This window comes from Filicampus tigris, chromosome 13 (genome assembly GCF_054856515.1).
Source record: "Filicampus tigris isolate MCC_2025a chromosome 13, RoL_Ftig_1.0, whole genome shotgun sequence".
Taxonomy (NCBI): domain Eukaryota; kingdom Metazoa; phylum Chordata; class Actinopteri; order Syngnathiformes; family Syngnathidae; genus Filicampus; species Filicampus tigris.
The window spans coordinates 13,086,485-13,103,456 of record NC_141229.1 but is presented as its reverse complement, the minus strand read 5'-3'; the positions used below and the strand labels follow the sequence as shown (position 1 = coordinate 13,103,456).

General features: G+C 40.7%; 1 protein-coding gene across 2 annotated transcripts in view; it reads right to left on the bottom strand.

The window, feature by feature from the left end:
* Positions 1-530: 530 nt before the first annotated feature.
* The window catches only part of LOC147137643 (latent-transforming growth factor beta-binding protein 2-like), a 105,650-nt gene continuing 89,208 nt past the window's right edge, over positions 531-16,972 (bottom strand). For both annotated transcript variants that reach the window (XM_086049837.1, XM_086049838.1), the window contains 10 exons: positions 13,589-13,717; positions 12,276-12,410; positions 10,454-10,651; positions 9,749-9,841; positions 9,323-9,451; positions 8,414-8,554; positions 7,688-7,861; positions 7,148-7,426; positions 5,926-6,075; positions 531-3,771 (listed from right to left, as the gene is read on the bottom strand). In XM_086049837.1, coding sequence (XP_085905963.1) covers positions 3,596-3,771; positions 5,926-6,075; positions 7,148-7,426; positions 7,688-7,861; positions 8,414-8,554; positions 9,323-9,451; positions 9,749-9,841; positions 10,454-10,651; positions 12,276-12,410; positions 13,589-13,717 — 1,604 coding nt within the window. In that variant the 3' untranslated portion in view covers positions 531-3,595. The remainder of the gene's footprint in view (positions 3,772-5,925; positions 6,076-7,147; positions 7,427-7,687; positions 7,862-8,413; positions 8,555-9,322; positions 9,452-9,748; positions 9,842-10,453; positions 10,652-12,275; positions 12,411-13,588; positions 13,718-16,972) is intronic.

Sequence of the window (16,972 nt, the reverse complement as noted above, 5' to 3'; positions counted from 1 at the left end):
AAAAATAAATAAAATAAATACAAATATATAAAATAAATAAACTACAAAATTACGTGTTCTATCGACTAAATAAGTACAATTTATATAACCAAATCTGTCAAAACCTGAATAATAACATTTACTAATAAGTTAAAAATGGCTACTACAATCCACTAAAATAAATAAATATTTTACTTACACAATTCGGTATTTATTGATTAATAATTATAATAATAACAAAATAAGTAAAAAAACACACAAAAAAAGAAAATTATATATAATATGTAATACTCAATAAATCAAAAAATATATAAAAAGTATGATATAATCAACTAAATCAATACATAAATCTGAATAACCAAATAACTCTGACTAATGATTAGTAAAATTGACGAACTAAATAAGCAAATCATTAAAAAATAATCAAATGACTGACTTATTTTGACAAAATAAATAATTATATACATTAAACTAACCTTCCCCCGCCACAAAAAAATGACGCGCTCCAGTAATGAAATGCGTTCCGTGTAAGAAAACACCAAACAGATGTCTATTTTTTACATTTTTATTTGGATGACTGACAGTGATTACAGTCAATCAAGAGGTAAACAAAACGAATGAGCATGATATTTCCGATGACCACCAGCATTACAGCGAGACATTATCATTAGGTTATTTGTAGGTTTTACAGGGGCCTCGATTGTTCCAACTTCGACCTAAATGTTAGACTTCCCGTCTGGTTCAGGTGATAATTAGAGCAGCACAATCAAAGTACAGTGCACATCGCATGGAAACATTTGCGCAATTGCAGCTTTTATAGTTCATTAATGCAGGTTAAGGGGTATTGGAATTAGGCTTTTATATTTATGTGCTGCCACGATTCTGTTTTGCCAGGTGCCAGTTAAACAAATGATTAAATTAAACCTGAACCACAATAACAATAATTAAAAAAACAAGTTAAATAAAGATAAGCAAGTAGGCCAAGGTTGTCCATGATACATTCATGACTCAGAAAAAAAAACATAGTGAAAGAAGTAATGTTCACAATTAACAATATTTAACCATAGAGATGTAACATACAGAAGTCGGTGCTTACAATTCAAAAAGTGTTGTCTTTGTAATGAAATGGAAAATGTCTGCCATCAGATTAAGAACAGTGCTGCCACTTCCAAAAAAAAAATATATAGTTCATATTCTGCTCCACAGGGCAGGTTATACACACAGTTCCTCTGGTACAGTGTCAGTCACTCTCCTTACACATAAAAAGATTTGCTTTTAAAAAATAGTTTGTTTGTTTGTTTGTTTTTTACAGATGTTTAATTCTACAAAGCTATAATATCATCCCCCAACCCAGATTTTGTGTTTTATGTCAAACAAAAATGTTGGTCGTGCTATGTAGGAAGCATAAAAAGGCTATTTAACAAAAATACATAGTACTAGAGCTGTACAAAATATCCCAAACCTCTCCAGCGGAGCCTTTGTCTTAGTGGGAATGAAACCTTTTCTTCAATTGTGTACACAAAAGCGACATATTTACTAAAAAGCAGTGATATTTGTTTGATCGGGTGTTATTTTATACACAAGACTAAAATGTAGCATCACGCTTCGGGAAGCTTGCTCCTTTGTCAACAGAATAAAATAAGTTAATACTGTTAGTTTGATTTTCTTTTTGGAAGTTGTAAAAAAAAAAAAAAAAGTGGTCAAAACAGATGAAGGCAAGTATTGCACCTTTACAGAATATCATATAATCAGATCCTCATATACATCTCGAGTCTTTAAAGGTGGCGGTTAAGCCTTTTTGAAACATTTGGTTGTATTGTCTTGGTCCGCACATTCGACACGTTGCTGTTCAGCTCCATTTTAATGTGAAGAAAAGTGTGATGTAAAGAAGGTGAAGAAAATCACTAGGTTGTTTTTAACATCTGTTAAGTGCCATCCATCCATTTTCTATAGCGCTTGTTCTCATTCGGGTCGTGGGTGAGCTGGAGACTATCCCATCTGAACTTAGACAAGATGCGGGGTACGCTCTGGACAAGCGACAATTCACACTCACATTTAGAAGGTGTGATCCCCAACCACTGTGCCACAGGAAACGATCCACTTTCACGGAATAGGTCCAAATATTTTGTGCAAATGTGTTTGTTCATCTTTCTATGCCAGCAACCTAGTGACAGTTGATTTTTCTCTCTTTCTTCCATTAGATGGCAGAAGGAACAATTAACCTTTGGGCCCAACTTTTTCTATTCATACATCATACCACAAAATATTGTGGGACCGAACCTAGCTGTAAAAATCCAAAATATGCGAGTTGATGCCCCCTACACAAAAGAAGTTTATAGTTGCATATAGATGCCACAAAATACCGGCAGAGCACTATATGAACCTCCTCAAATCACTTCAGCGTAGTTCCTTGGCACCAAGATATCACAAGATGGCGGCAAAGCACTACAGGAAGCGCCTCAACTCACTTTGACACAGTTCATTGGTACTAAGATGCCACAAGATGGCGCAGAAGTGATAGTAATATATTGGACACGGTATTGGCCTGCCCACAAAAACTGGTAATAGGTGAGTTTTTCAGTGAATAACCGAGGATAGGTGAATGCGTGACTAGCGAATCACTAATATGTCAGGGAACACTTCAACTAAACAGGCCAAGATTTCACACCAAATTAGTACAGTTGTGAGTAAATCGAGACAAGATCGTCATTGTTGCAGTGTCTCTACAGTGGGTATAAAAAGTCTACGCACCTCTGTTCGAATGCCAGGTTTTTGTGATGCCCCCAAAAAATAGCCCAAGATAAATGTCAAAACTTTTTCAACCATTAGTGTGTCCTAAATTGACAAAGAACAAAATAAAACAACGTTTTTAAGAGGGGTATTGAAAATTAACAAGTGAGATGTGGTTGCACAAGTGTGCACACCCTTTTATATCTGATGATTTGGCTGTGTTCAGAATAAACCAATCAAATACAAACTCAAGTTGAACGGGGGTCAGCACACACTTGCCAGTTTAAAAGTGCGTCTGATTAACCGTAAATGGATTTCAGCTGCTTTTTGTGTAGGCTTTTTATATCCACATTACTTTGTGTGACATTTTTGTTTGGTGGTGTGCGCTTTTCGAATGGAAAATATGTGCCTTGGCTCAATGAAGGTTGGAAAACAAATTTTAAGTCTTCAGCGAACCTAACCTGCAAGCTGGACTACTCAGTGAGAGCACGCAAGTCTGTTTGACACGCAAAATGGCGTTAATGCTCTTTTTCTGAGCCCTCTCAGGTCAGTTGCTGGCTAGTTAGCAGCGGCCTGAAATCAATAACACAATTCTAGAAAAACAAAGTTAAAGATAAAACAAAGTATGTCATATACAGCCAATCATTTCTTGGTGGGTGTTACTGAATGAAAAATTTCAGGTCACAGAATCCCTTGCTACGCCTTCACTCCTCTTACTTGTCTAAGATTCAATGATTCGTGTGTTGTGAGCCAAACGTGTGTGTGCTGCAAGGAGTTGGAGTCTGGACGTTTCTGTGCCAGGCACTGAGGAGAGGAAGGCCAGAGGAGGGGTGAAAGTTCAACGTTAAAGGAAGCAGGAGAAATCAGCGCTCGTCCGTCCCCCGTCTCAGTTCCCCGTTTCCCTAAGCTCTGCCAGCGGGATGCCCGGGATGCATTTGTGTGGCTTAGCGGAGGCCACAAAGCCGGGCAAACAGTTGCACTTGTAGGATCCTTCGGTGTTGCTGCAGTGGCCGTTCTGACACAACGGCACCTTGTCGCTGATGTCCTCACACTCGTTTATGTCTGCGGGTAAAGGACACATGAAGTGTTAGTTAGAAGTAGCGTAGGAGCATTTGCATAATTGTAAACAAAATTTAATGCATTTGAAGAGTTTCAAGCGAGCCCCATTGGCTACAGTACCTCCCAAAAAATGACTGAAAACACCAACTTGCCTTTTTTGGGGGGAGAACATGACTAAAATGATTCACTGAAAAACGCACTACAATACATTTTTTGACGCAGCACAAATGCCCTGCTCCTTCTAAGGCAGCATGTTAGCAGAGGAGTAGCTAGCATTGGAAAACAGAATATAGCTGGCCGGCGTTGATGGGAGATTCCAGGAGAGGTCGGATCGCCAGACTAGGCTTCGTGTAGGGTTGACGCCAGAAAAAATAGGGTGGTAAACCTCTCAAGATGATGCAAAAAAAAAAGTGTAATATTGCTATTGGCAGTGGTGGAAGTTAACAGTTGATCAGCTCTGGTTTGTAATAAACTGAATATGTTTTAAAAATGAGTATCCATCTATCAATTTATTAATAATAATAATGATATAGCTAAAGGGAGAGAAGTACAATAGTGCCTTGACTTTGTTTTTAATTCGTTCCATGACCAGCAACAACAAAAAATATCTCCAACATGTTTTTTAATGATAAAAATAGCACTCTACAGGAGTTGTCCCCAACCACCGGACTGCCGACTGCAGCCATTTTGTACCGGGCCACACAGATAGATTAAGCGGGAAGTCAACGCAAACATATTTTTTTCAAGAATATGTTGTATGCAAGCCCACTAGTTGAAACATGGCATTCTGATAAATATTGCGTTTGTGGAATAAGTGTTAATCCACTCATTTTTAGCCATCTCAGATTCAGAAAACAGGTCAGCCGTGATTGGTCGTTGTGAGCAGTTGTGATGTCATTTTCAGTCGAGAGAAGACAAAATGGCCGCCCCGAGAGATGGCTAAAAACAAGTGCATTTTACTGGTTAATTTATATTCCACAAATGCAAAATTAATCAGAATGACGTGTTTCAACTAGTGGGCCTGCTGGGTACATATTCTTGAAAAAAAATATGGGTTGACTTCCGCTTTATGGGGAAAAAAAATCATTTGTTTATTTTTTTAAGCGGGACATACATGTCCCGATCGAAAATATATACAGTACCAGCACCCCGACCCGAAACAACGCAGTACATCCGTAGTGTGTATCTTGAAACCCTAAATGCCATTAATCCAATCTAGTCCCCCCCCAAAACACCAAAGAATCAAAGAAAAATAGCACTGTAATGTAAAATATAAACATAAAAACAGTATGAAAGAGAATTTAGAGAAATTAACTCTTTTTATAAAGTGTAATGAAGCCAAAAGTCACACATCCACACACTGTAGTATTTGTGTCTGTCAAGGGCGTGGCCTAGTGAGTGACATCAGGGGTGTGACTCTGGCTCTAGTTGGCCATTTACCACAGTTTCGTTGTCTTCTCCATGCTCCTTCTGAGTGTTTTCATTTCGTAAAGCATTTTGTAAACAGATGAAAGCGCATCACTGACTGTCGCTCTCCTTTTCTCAAGTTAACTTTTCTTGAATGTCTTCCTCTTGCCCTCCCGCCCATGACGTCGGATGAGCCTCATGTCCTGATATTGACACCGATATGCAGGTAAAAGGAGGAAAAGCACGTGTTGCGCCACATGTTTCCACTGGCTCTGCATCGACCTTGAAGCTGCTAAGCCCGTATGCAGACGGAATATTGTAATCATCGCATTCCAAAACAAGACAGTCTCACTTTTTCACAAAACAAAGCACACTTAAAAGATATAAAAACCCGATGTAATAGAGTGAGTGGCCGGAGATTCAAGGCCTTTACTCTTGGCAGCGAGCAACCAGACCGTGAGCTAACAGACGCTGCTTGAGGGGAGTAGACCGCTTTCATTAGATCGCCATAAAACACAAGCTAATGCAAGGTTGTTAAACGCAAAGCTTCTTTTTGAGCCGCATGAAGAGTTGCCTCACTGCGATAAATCTCAAGCATGGCTCCACAAGGTTTAAACACGGAGGGAGAGATCACCAAAGTCTGATCTCAACATTTTGAGAGACAATTAAACAGACTCTCGCAATGACTCGGCTTCCCCGCCCACACCTCCAGGTGTTTTTTTGGTGTCAGATGTCAGAGTGAGAGCGCACCTATACAGGCCATCTTGTTTAGGTCCAGCTCGTAACCATCGAAGCAGTCGCAGGTGTAGCCTTCCCTTACGCGAACGCAGCGTCCGTTTTCACAGCCGTTCAGGATGCCGCATTCTTCTGCTCGCAGACCCTCAAAGCCATCATAGCGCTCTGAAAACACAAAGAAAGGGATGTGAATGATTGAATGAATGCGTTTTATTTTCAAATCTGTCTCGCATCGGTCATGTAGGTTATACACACACTATAGAGACAGAAGTATTGGGACACATCTCTACTCAATCGCTCAACAGAGGTTTTCCCTGAATCAAAATTGTTCATTTTATTAAGACATCGTTGGACGCTTTGGTGGAAACAGTTTGGGGAAGGCCCGCATTCCAAATCAAGTTCTAATATCATAGGTAGGCAAAGATATAGCCATATATGGCCCACTAATCCGGCCCACGCAGCGTTTACATTATCAAAAGTCCTGTAATATATGCTGCATTAATTCACCATTTTCTCCTAGAGGTGGTTCATTAAAAGATAGGTGTTTATTCTTTATTCATTTATATCATCAAATATTTGGATAATCAATTAAATATTAAAGGTTATTTATCTTCGCTTATCTAATAATTGATTTATTGTAAGTTATAAAGTAATACGCTAAGTAAAATAAAATACTTTGAAAATATACATAAGAATTGGTTAATTAAAAAATAATTAGGTTTATGTATACCTTTTTTAATATATAATAATAAAATGGGTAAGTTTTGTACAAAACAACCCCAAAAACTGGGCTGTTTTGTACAAAACATTGCAAGAAGGTGGGTCAAATTGACCCAATTTGTGGATTGGTCCATTTGCGACCCAAATTTGTGTTATTTTTAACCCAAGTGTTTTTAGAGTGTGAGATGAACATCCCGGCCCGCCCCACACACACTGTATGTTTTTGCATATGTATTAAAATGATTGATGAAATGGATTATCTCGCTGCTGAAGTGGAAACTCTGATGGTCAAAATAGGAGGAGGAAAAGAACTGATCTACATAACATTGGGTGTTTTCTAATATTGTGCCTTTCTCACATGGAAGATATTGAAAACATCAAACAGTGTGGTGCACCACAATTCGACTGCACACAAATGCAGTACTAATAAAAACTTGTTAACCGCCCTTAAGTCATGAATGACGTCTGCTTTAATGACAGTGTGTCATTGTCTAAGTGGGGGCGTGTTCCCACCTACCAGAGAAGGAATCCACCGGCCGAGGCTGGTGCTCACGGGGTCGATGGATGGGGACTCGCGCAGGCGGCTGTCGGACGCTGTAATCGTTGTCGTTGAACAGAGGGACGCTCTCGGGAATGTCGTACGGTCCGGCTGGGCCGCCATAGTTGTCCCAGTAGGGAGGAGCAAAAGGCTCCACAGGATCCTCGGGCCCGTCCACGCCGTATTCGTAGCCCGGCCGCTCTCGGAGACTGTCTGAACCTCCTCTAAGAGGGAGGTTGCACATGACTGCGTAGTCCTCTGAAAGCAACAAAGCGGAGGGCAAAATTGGAAATTGTCTATCCATCTATACTGCTTTTCTTCATTCGGGAGCCTATCACAGCTAACTTTAGACATACAGACAAACAACCATTTACACTCATCTCTACACTTATGGACCATGGAGTGCAGTGTTTGCCAAGCTTTACTGAGGCAAGGTGCATAGTTCGCATTAGAAAAATCTGAAGGCCAACCAGTAAACAAAAAGGTCGTAAAAAGAAGAATTTACCAAATTTTTCTCACCTGAGTCTTTTCTGGGACAGAAGGCACACTGCCCACTCCAAGCGATTCCATAGAGGCAGCAACATTCAGTGTAGGTCGTTCTGCGGCCCTGCAGGGGTTTTGAACACATGTTGTCTCCCTCCAAACGCTGCCAGCAGATGTCCATGTGCACATCGAGGTTAGACTCCACGGATTCTTTAAAAAAAAAAATAAAAAATTGGATTCACTTTCCTTTCATCAATTTTCAATACAGTACTTATTAGTGGGCAGAGATGGAATCGAGTCGCACAGACAAGTCCCAAGTAAGTCTTAACCTTAAAATTTGAAGCAAGCCCTAAGTCAAGTCACAGGGTATCTCAAGTCAAGCCCCAAGTCAAGTCACCTTCTTATTGCAGTCTTCATAGTCTTTGGAAAGCGAGAAGATTAATAAGGTCAAATAATGACATTATTGGCCACTTTATCAAACCGGTGTGCAAAGTATGTAGAGTATAACACCTGATCATCGTGTTTCAAGTCAAGTCGTGAGTCCTTAACTCCAAGTCCAAGTAAAGTCTCCAGTCTTTTAGTTTTTGTCCCAAGTCACAAGTCATAAAAGCAGTGACTCGAGCTGACTCAGGTCAAGCTTCTCAATCTCTGATCGTGGGTGAACCAGATCCTATCCCAGCTGACTTTGGGCGAGATTCAGTCGCAGGCCAGCAGTCATTTTCATACAATTTGTTCTCCCCTTTGTGTTTTTGCACGTCGTACCTTCCGTTGTGTTGACGCTTATGCAGCGCCGCCGCGTGCTGTCCAGCATTAATGGCGGACTGCAGAAACAGTTGAACGAGCCCGCCGTGTTAACGCACGCTCCATCGATACAGGCGTTTCCAAATTCACATTCATCATAATCTGGAAAAACAGTGGCACACCATTTTTGACGGAGAGAGAGAGAGAGATAATATTAAAACTTTTTTTTTTATTCTGTAAAAGTGCAGTTTGAAACTTTTTTATTTGAATCCATCCATTTACTATCGCACTAGTCTTCTTTGGGATTTATGATGAGTAGGAGCCTATCACACCTGACTTTGGAGGAGCTAGGTACAACCTGGACTGGTTGCCAGCCAATCACAGGCCGCATACAGACATATAAACAATCGCAGGACTCACAATCATACCTACAGGACAATTAAAGTTCTCAATGAACTTAATTATGCATTTGGGACGAAGCTGGAGAAAACCTATGCAAGCCCAAAGAGAGCATGCAAAATCCCACACACGTTTAAACCCTGAACCTTAGAACTGTGAGGCAGACATGCTAACAACTAGTCCACTATTTATTTATTTATTTATTTATTTAGAAATGGTTGGTCCCTTTCTTTTTATATTTCTTGTCATCACCTCAACAATTTTATTTTTTATTTTTTATTCCATGACATAAATATAACTGCTGTCTTCATTTACAGGCACAGAAGAATGCAGTACCAAAACAAAAACTTCAAACATCCGCTTTGTGACTGAAAGCAATAAGCCTAATGGGACATGTGGCGTCAATAAGAGCAGTCAGAACAATGGCCCGGGCCACACGAGAGCTCTCATCTCTAAGATGGACCGTTGTACAGCTCAAACGCAGTGTTTCTGATCAACGGATGATTTGAAAAACAAGCATAGCTTTCTTACCGACACACTCGAGCCTGACGTTGTCGTAGTAGAAGCCGGAGCGACAGTAGCAGGTGTAGGTGGAGAAGAGATTGACACACTGCCCGTTCTTACAAATATCTGATCCAAACATTTCACATTCATTCGCATCTGAAGAAAAAAGACACAGAACACATATTGGAGCGACAAAAGCGTTAGAAACAAACACATTCAAAAAGCTGTTTCAGGAAATATTGGCTTCCGGCTTAGCAAACAATGAAGCAGTCAGGACACCGCGATTATAGCGTTAAAACAGGTATGCATGCTATCGGGCCTTGGCAGAGGCCGCCTCGTAAAAGGAGACGAGTTGTTTATTTGGCTTTAAAAGTGGCAGAAGGTGAAAATAAAACATTTGGTGCCAATGTTGAGGATGTTATAAAAGCTTAGCGATGCTCATGAAAACAGTACCTATGTAGAGTCGCTGTTCCGCCAGACTTTGAGCAGACGAAGCTGGCAAGGGTATGGATCCGCTGCCATGGGGGCACAACTGGTGAAAATCATCTGGAAAAGAAATACCGTAGTACTATTATCCGTCCATATCATATATGATACCATGGAATGATTTAGGGATGGGCATGACAGCCGATTAGCCGATGATAAAGCGGATGATTATGTGGAATTGATTGTTGATTAGTTGAGTCTTGAAGCCATTCGAGTGTACTGCTTGGATGTCGATTCAATCTCAACTACTTAATGGGCATTTTTCTCAAGCCTACTTCCACAAAGACTAACGCAGCATTAATCCACCTGGGACAACACTGGCATAAAAACAGGAGTTCAGAACATTTAAAGAGATATTCTTCCATCGATTGAATCCCGGTTAGTGAAGTTAGCAGGCGGATAGCAAAGTTAATTGTAGCTGCTTATTATTTTGCCTTTTGTTTGAAAACCTTGAATGGGTAAACAATTATTCTCGAATTTAGAGTCTTCAATTAACCTAACATGCATGTTTTTGAAACTAAAATTCATCGAAATTTAAAATAAGGATAATGGGGAAAAAAAACAATAATCTGATAAACCGATTGTTAACATTTCAAACTGTCAATTAGGGAAATACAATCCATTCATTGCCCGTCTCTAACTGAAATGCAATCATTGAACATTTCACTGCACCTCCTCCTGGAGCGGGACAGGCGTGGATCTCGCAGTTATCGCCCCAGCCAGCGCCCACGGTGCAGCAGCACTCCTGCTTGGTGGTGTTATGGGACAAGACGTTGTCGCAGAATTTGGCATCATTTAAGTTGTAATAGCATTCCTTCCTCTCCTCGGCTGAGGGGGCCGCAGGAGCGGGGTCTTTTGGCTCGGTGTCAGCTACAGGTGGACAAAAACATACTTTGTAGTACATGTGAGGTAAGTCGGCAGTGATGGAGGAGGATATGGAAGAGTGGAATGCGCCAAAAGTGATATAATATGGAGTTGAATCAAAACAAAAAAGCTGCAATTCCTTGAACTCCTTCTGATTTGCCCGGCCTGCCAATCGGGAGGTTGTAGATGTGTAGTAGGGCTGTGCAATTAATCGAAATTCAATTACAATTACGATTATTACACGCCATGATTACAAAATTGGCATAACCGTAAAAAAACGATTACTAATATGCATTTATATCCAACGCACTGTTTGTTTAAACAAGGAAATCATACTTGAATTTATACATTTGCACCTTTTTTTATAATAACTCATTTGATGAATTATAAAATTATATTTTTTACATTTAAACAAAATCAATGATGATGTTTGAATAATGGTGATTTCAATTATTACCAAAATAATTCTATAATAATAATTCTAATTCTACTATACTCTAAATGACTAACATCCCGTCATACAAGTCATTTTTTTCCGACAGGATAATGATTATATTATGCCTGTGAGTATTATTATATTATCTGTCTACTTGTGTAGATTTTCAGTCATCCATGTCATGATCATCCGAAAGGTTAAATCTGGGCAGCTAGACACATATTCTTATTTGCTGAATTTATTGTGCTCTTTCCTTGTTGTCTGGAAACCTTTAAATATGACTTGCGCAATTGTGCTAAGCGGCTAATAGTTGTTTTCAACTTTTGACGCTTGCCTGTATAATTATCCAGTATCACGCAGCAACATTGTCAAGTGGCTTTATGAGTCAATGTGTCTGCATGCCTCCTGGTAGGTGGTGCATCACCCTCACCCACCGCTACTCAGCCCAGTCATTTGTCCAACAGGCATGGGCTCAGGCATTTTGCCCATAAGCTGCCGGCTTAGCCAAATGGAAACACTGGCATGTGAGTCAACACACCATTCACGTTCACATGATTGATTAACACACGTCGAAAGCAAACAGTGGAATGTGGCAAAAATGTACACAGAGGCATAGCTGGGGTTTAGTGCCCGGGCAGGAGGAAAAACAACCCTGCCGAGGGCGCGCCGATTAATAATGTAAATACGCCCAATTCCTGTACGCGGACCAAACTGGGGGACCTGATGATGTTTCCGTGAGTCAGAGTGCTTTTTTGTGCAATCACAATGTGCCGCATAACGGTAAGCGCTACCGAGATATTATCTTGGAAGAGATGCCCACAGCGTCGATTACCAGTAGGTACAGTACATCATTGTTTGTCTTGGTGGGAAAGTGCGTCTACAGTAACAGGGCACTCGGGGAGTTTGCTCGGCTTGACTGAAGGAGTTACAGCATCAATTGTCTGGGGGATTAGACTCATACAAATTTTGCAGGCCGTCCAACCAACCGCTGCACTTAGCCTGCAAAACAAATGAAACTAGCCAGGTCAAAAAGATACTCTAAAACACACGCAGTAGGTCACGTCCACCTCATCACCCATATTGTTTAGATAATAAGGACACGGCTCATTAAATGAAGGAAAACTCCGTCTCCCGTCGATGCGATGCAGAATTAAGTCCGGTGAGGCTCTGTGGACGCTCGCGGCGTTCTCTTACCCAGGGAGCGGCAGCGGCTGGCGATGGGATCAAATTCCTCATTGTCGTTGGGGCAGATGCACAGGAAGCTGCCGTCGAAGTTCTCACACAGGGCCTCCCTGCACAGCGCCAGGCTCATCTCGCACTCATTCACGTCTGAGGGAGAGGTTGCGAGGTCAATAAAAAGATCAGGCATGTACACAAAGGCATGTGCTCCACAAGGACACGGTTGCACATACAGGATATCAGTATCAGGGGAAGTTGCTTATTCATGCTTAGATGACAGAAGAACACACGTCATGTCTTGAATTGATATCAGTATATTGTTGCTGTACAATGGGCCCCTGCATGTGAACTGGACACGATCCGATTACTGGTTTGACGCTTTACCGTGGTTTTAAAGTCAAGTTGGCTGAGAGCACTAAAGATGGTGGTATTGGTGAGATACCACCTTCAATACGCCGCCTTTTTGAAGTTAGTGATGAGAGGCCAGCGGCTTTTTTTACCCCTCCTTTTTGGCTGAGCAGTGAGGGGAAGCGTGAGGAGAACACAAAGAGCAAGGTGACAGAGAGCAAATGCACTAACTCCAGCATACTTACACGGGTGTCTTTTTGCTGTCGATTAATTTACATTGTATCAAAAAAAACAAAAAAAAAACATTGTGCCAGCGGCTACTAGTTAGCCCCAAGGACAACACAATTAGCCTATGGGTCTGTTCTAAAAATAGCTCACTAGCGATGGGACACTGTGACTTGTTAAGAAGAATTAAAACAGAAGAAGAACGTTAATATTTATTTTACACATTTCTTAAGGTACAGAATATTGTGTATTTTGTCATGGGAATAAATGTGCTTTTATATACCCAAATATTACAAAAAAAAATAAAAATAATAATAATATTGTGATACCATGATATTTTTGTTCACAGATATCATAATGTCAGAATTTAATATCGGGCTATGCCTATTTGCAACATAGGAAAACTTGTCTATTCATGATTTTCTGTAAAGTGGAGAAAAGTCAATTTTTTCTGTGTCCACATTATGTAGTATTGTATTGCAGCGTCTCTTAAATTGAGAAAACAAATGACTTCTTTGGACCGTGACAACGCCCAAAGAACGTCAAACTATTTTTGATTCTGCACATGGCGGTGCCCATGTCTGCTTTGGCTCACAATAGTTTTGCCAAACTGCGACTAAACACGGCATCAAAACCAGTGGAACCTGTAACAGCTAAAAATCAAACAAATTGTCCACTCAACCAAACTTTACCAAAGTAGAATGAGAATTTGAGAAAAAAGTCTGTTTGGCTTATGAATCAGCGTAGGTACACACCAACACATTTGCTGGTGTCTCCGGGAGGGTTCGAGTAGCCCAAATCGCACTCGCAGCGGTAGGATCCATCGGTGTTCTCGCAAAAGCCGTGGCTCCCACAAATGGTCTGATTGAGGCACTCGTCAACATCTGTCAAAGAAGAAGAAGATCGCCGCGTTAAATGTTTGCAATGTAATAGCAGGAGAATACGCAGTCAACACAAGTCTCTATGAAAGCCTCTACCTCACTTCCAATCCAATTCCAATTTGACTTACAATAACGAGCGAAACCACAGTCTTTCCAACATGTCAAAGATTTTTGACATATGTATTATACAGTTCAGTGACAGGGTTTTCAAACACCAGTGTTTGTCAGTTAATTCAAGGAAACTTTGTAAAATAGTTGAAGTAAATCCAGAGGGGGTGTCAGGATACAGTGGAACAGTGGCTGTTAAATGTGGACGAGCGCCACACCCTTTATGAAAGAAACTTTGTTACTTCTTGCTCTGTATAGTGTAGGTGGCGTGAGCAGAGAAGTGATGCTACTTGCATGACTTAAAGTAAGAAAAATCTCTGTTGTGTGTGGGTTGGTTAATCAACTTCTTAACATAAAATATAAGTACATTTAACAGATACATATTTTAGGGGCATATAGTACACGCAACCATTTTATGAACAGATAACCAGTTGGTGAAAACAAAGAAAAACTTATTATGATTATTAATCCTTTTTCATTCTTTTTGGAATGATAGACTAAGTATTAAGGGTTGATGCAGTGGTGATGTTGACTTTCCGGGATGCTTTGTTGTGACTTCAGCCAGATGGTCATCATGAAAGCGATGACCTTCATTATTTTGTCCATGTTCAAGTGTGTAGCTTCATCAATATTCAGAGAAAATGTTTTTTGTTTGTTTGTTTGTTTTTTTAGCTTTGCGGACCAACGCTGTTTGAATTCAGGAGCAGTGCTGTGCCTGCTCAAATAGCTGACACGTTGGTTTTACACAGGCGGTTTCATCAGTGACGTTTTGTCTTCGGTCTTCTGACAACTTTATGCTTCCAACTTAAAAACAGTTTGTCGAAGGCCCTGATCTGCTCCAGAATAGTGTTCAGAAAGTAAGATGCATAAAAGAATACTTAGATGAGTAGGTTGTAGAAGAACTTGAGCAGAACCCTGACTTCAGTCCCATCAAACACCTTTTGGGATGAACCACAAGTGAGATTTGCAAGCAGAAACACCCCAAAGACACTTTAAAATCTTTCCACAAGACTGGAAGCTATCAGCTCAGGAGCCAAGAATTTCTACATCCAATATTCGATAACACAAATCACTTCATGAATCAGATTTATAGACGGTTATTTATCAAGAGTCAATCTTTCATGGACATAATAAGTAGCATGGGATTGGGAGAGCTTGAACCCGACATGAATCAGGCAGGAATCACAGACAAGACAAAGAAATACTGCAGCGCTATCTTGGCCTCAAACAATCTGCAATGAATAGAGTTGTTGTGGCAGCTAAAACCACTTAAAGAAACATGACAGACAAATTGGGGATTAACTGTCTTGAAATCATTTGGGGAAAATGAAATTATACAATTAAGTCTGATCATTTTGCGTCCTTTGAATTTTGGGGTATGTTCCGAAGCATTCTCGTTGGCATTTGTAATTAAATGCTTTTTAGTCATATTCGGCAAAATATGTTGTGACTGGGAGCTGGTTGCCAGTCGGTTCAAAAGCGGTTCTGTGAACAGGATGCAGCCAAGCCACTTGTGCCTGTCGGCCATATCCTTTTTCATCACTGAGTGATGCAACAGTGATGTCAGTAACCAGCCATGAAAATACCTTCCTAGTTACGTATCGTGTCTCGTGTTTTCTTTTACAAATCACGATAAAAGAGACTTTCTTTTGTATCACTAGTTGGATTGTCAATCTTTTTCGTTGTTAGTGTCCTTTATGTGGCGGAACCTTTAACTGAACTACTAGTGGATAGGTTGTTCACTTGGGTGTTGATTTCAAAGTTTACCTTTAGTCATTGTTTTGACAGGCATGAATATTTTTAGCGGTTGTGATGAAGCGTTACGTTAAAATTAGAGAAAGCACCACAGTGTTGAGCAATCAGCTTGGTTTCTGTTGTTCTTCGCTTCGCAACCACCACCTATGAGCACTGCAGTCTAAAAGTTTCCATGACTAATGTGAACTAGGCTTTGAAAACAGGAAGGCCTTCTACAAACAAAGAAAAATGCAGTCCATAAAACTACAACAGTGCCCATGCCCACGTACCAATTTAATAAATGGTAATAAACACATTACTGTTCTTGCATGGCTCACTCTGAAAACATGTGATCCTGATGTCACAAGTTTTATTTTGACCCTGAGGACTCATAAGGTAGTCTTGACTGAAGAAAGGAGGAAAATGGGCCAAAAACCCATCTGATTTGAGCAAAGTATTTGGCTGGCGTCCCGTTTCCCTGTTCAGCACAGACACATAGACAGCCACTTTCACAGGCTTACTGCTAGTCTCATCCTCACTTGGATACTTGCATAACATGAGACAGGGAGTGGAGCTCCCACACGCTAATAAAACAGAGACAAGGCTGTCTTGTCTTCTGCAGGGAAACGTTGATAAGGACCTAAATTGCTGGATTGTGAGCTGAAATGGCAGCAAGGGGGAGAGAGAATGAGCGAGACTGCCATCTTCACATTCATGTGACATTCAGAGCAGTTTGAAGAGGAGGTCAACCCAAACATGTTTTTTTTTCCAATAATATGTTCTATGCAGGCCCACTAGTTGAAAAAAGGCATTATGATTAATATGAAATATGAGTTAAGCAGCAACATTTTTAGTCATCTCAGGCGGCGGCCATTTTGTCACTTCTGTCGACTGAAAATGACATCACAGACCCTCAGGGCTCAGATAACGACCAATCACGGCTCACCTGTTTTCTGAAGCTGAGCTATGATTGGCCGTTATCTGAGCCCTAAGCAAGATTTAATTTCTTGCTCTTTCCACGTAATCAGGACTCACGCGGAAGTGTAAATTGCCTTGAGGGAATAAATGAGGTACCGTAGAAGGTGAGGAGCTCTGGTTTCACTGGAGGTTGTAGGGTTGAGGGGCAAGGCAGGACCAAAAGTCACTCACCTCCAGTATCTTAAAGCTCGGTGCCATGCGCTAATCCGCAGCACATGGTGGTAGGCGGTAACACAAGCATGGGAGTCGGTGACAGCCTGCAACCCACATTTACCATATTCTCTGGGTCACCCTGAGCCTGATCGAACCCATATGCAGACGACATTTCACACGAGGGCAAAAATGAGGAACGATGATATATCATGGGAATCCTGTTTATGTGTTTTATCGGTCATTATGCCAATCTCCTGTCTTGGAATGGCCACAGCCGATCATAAT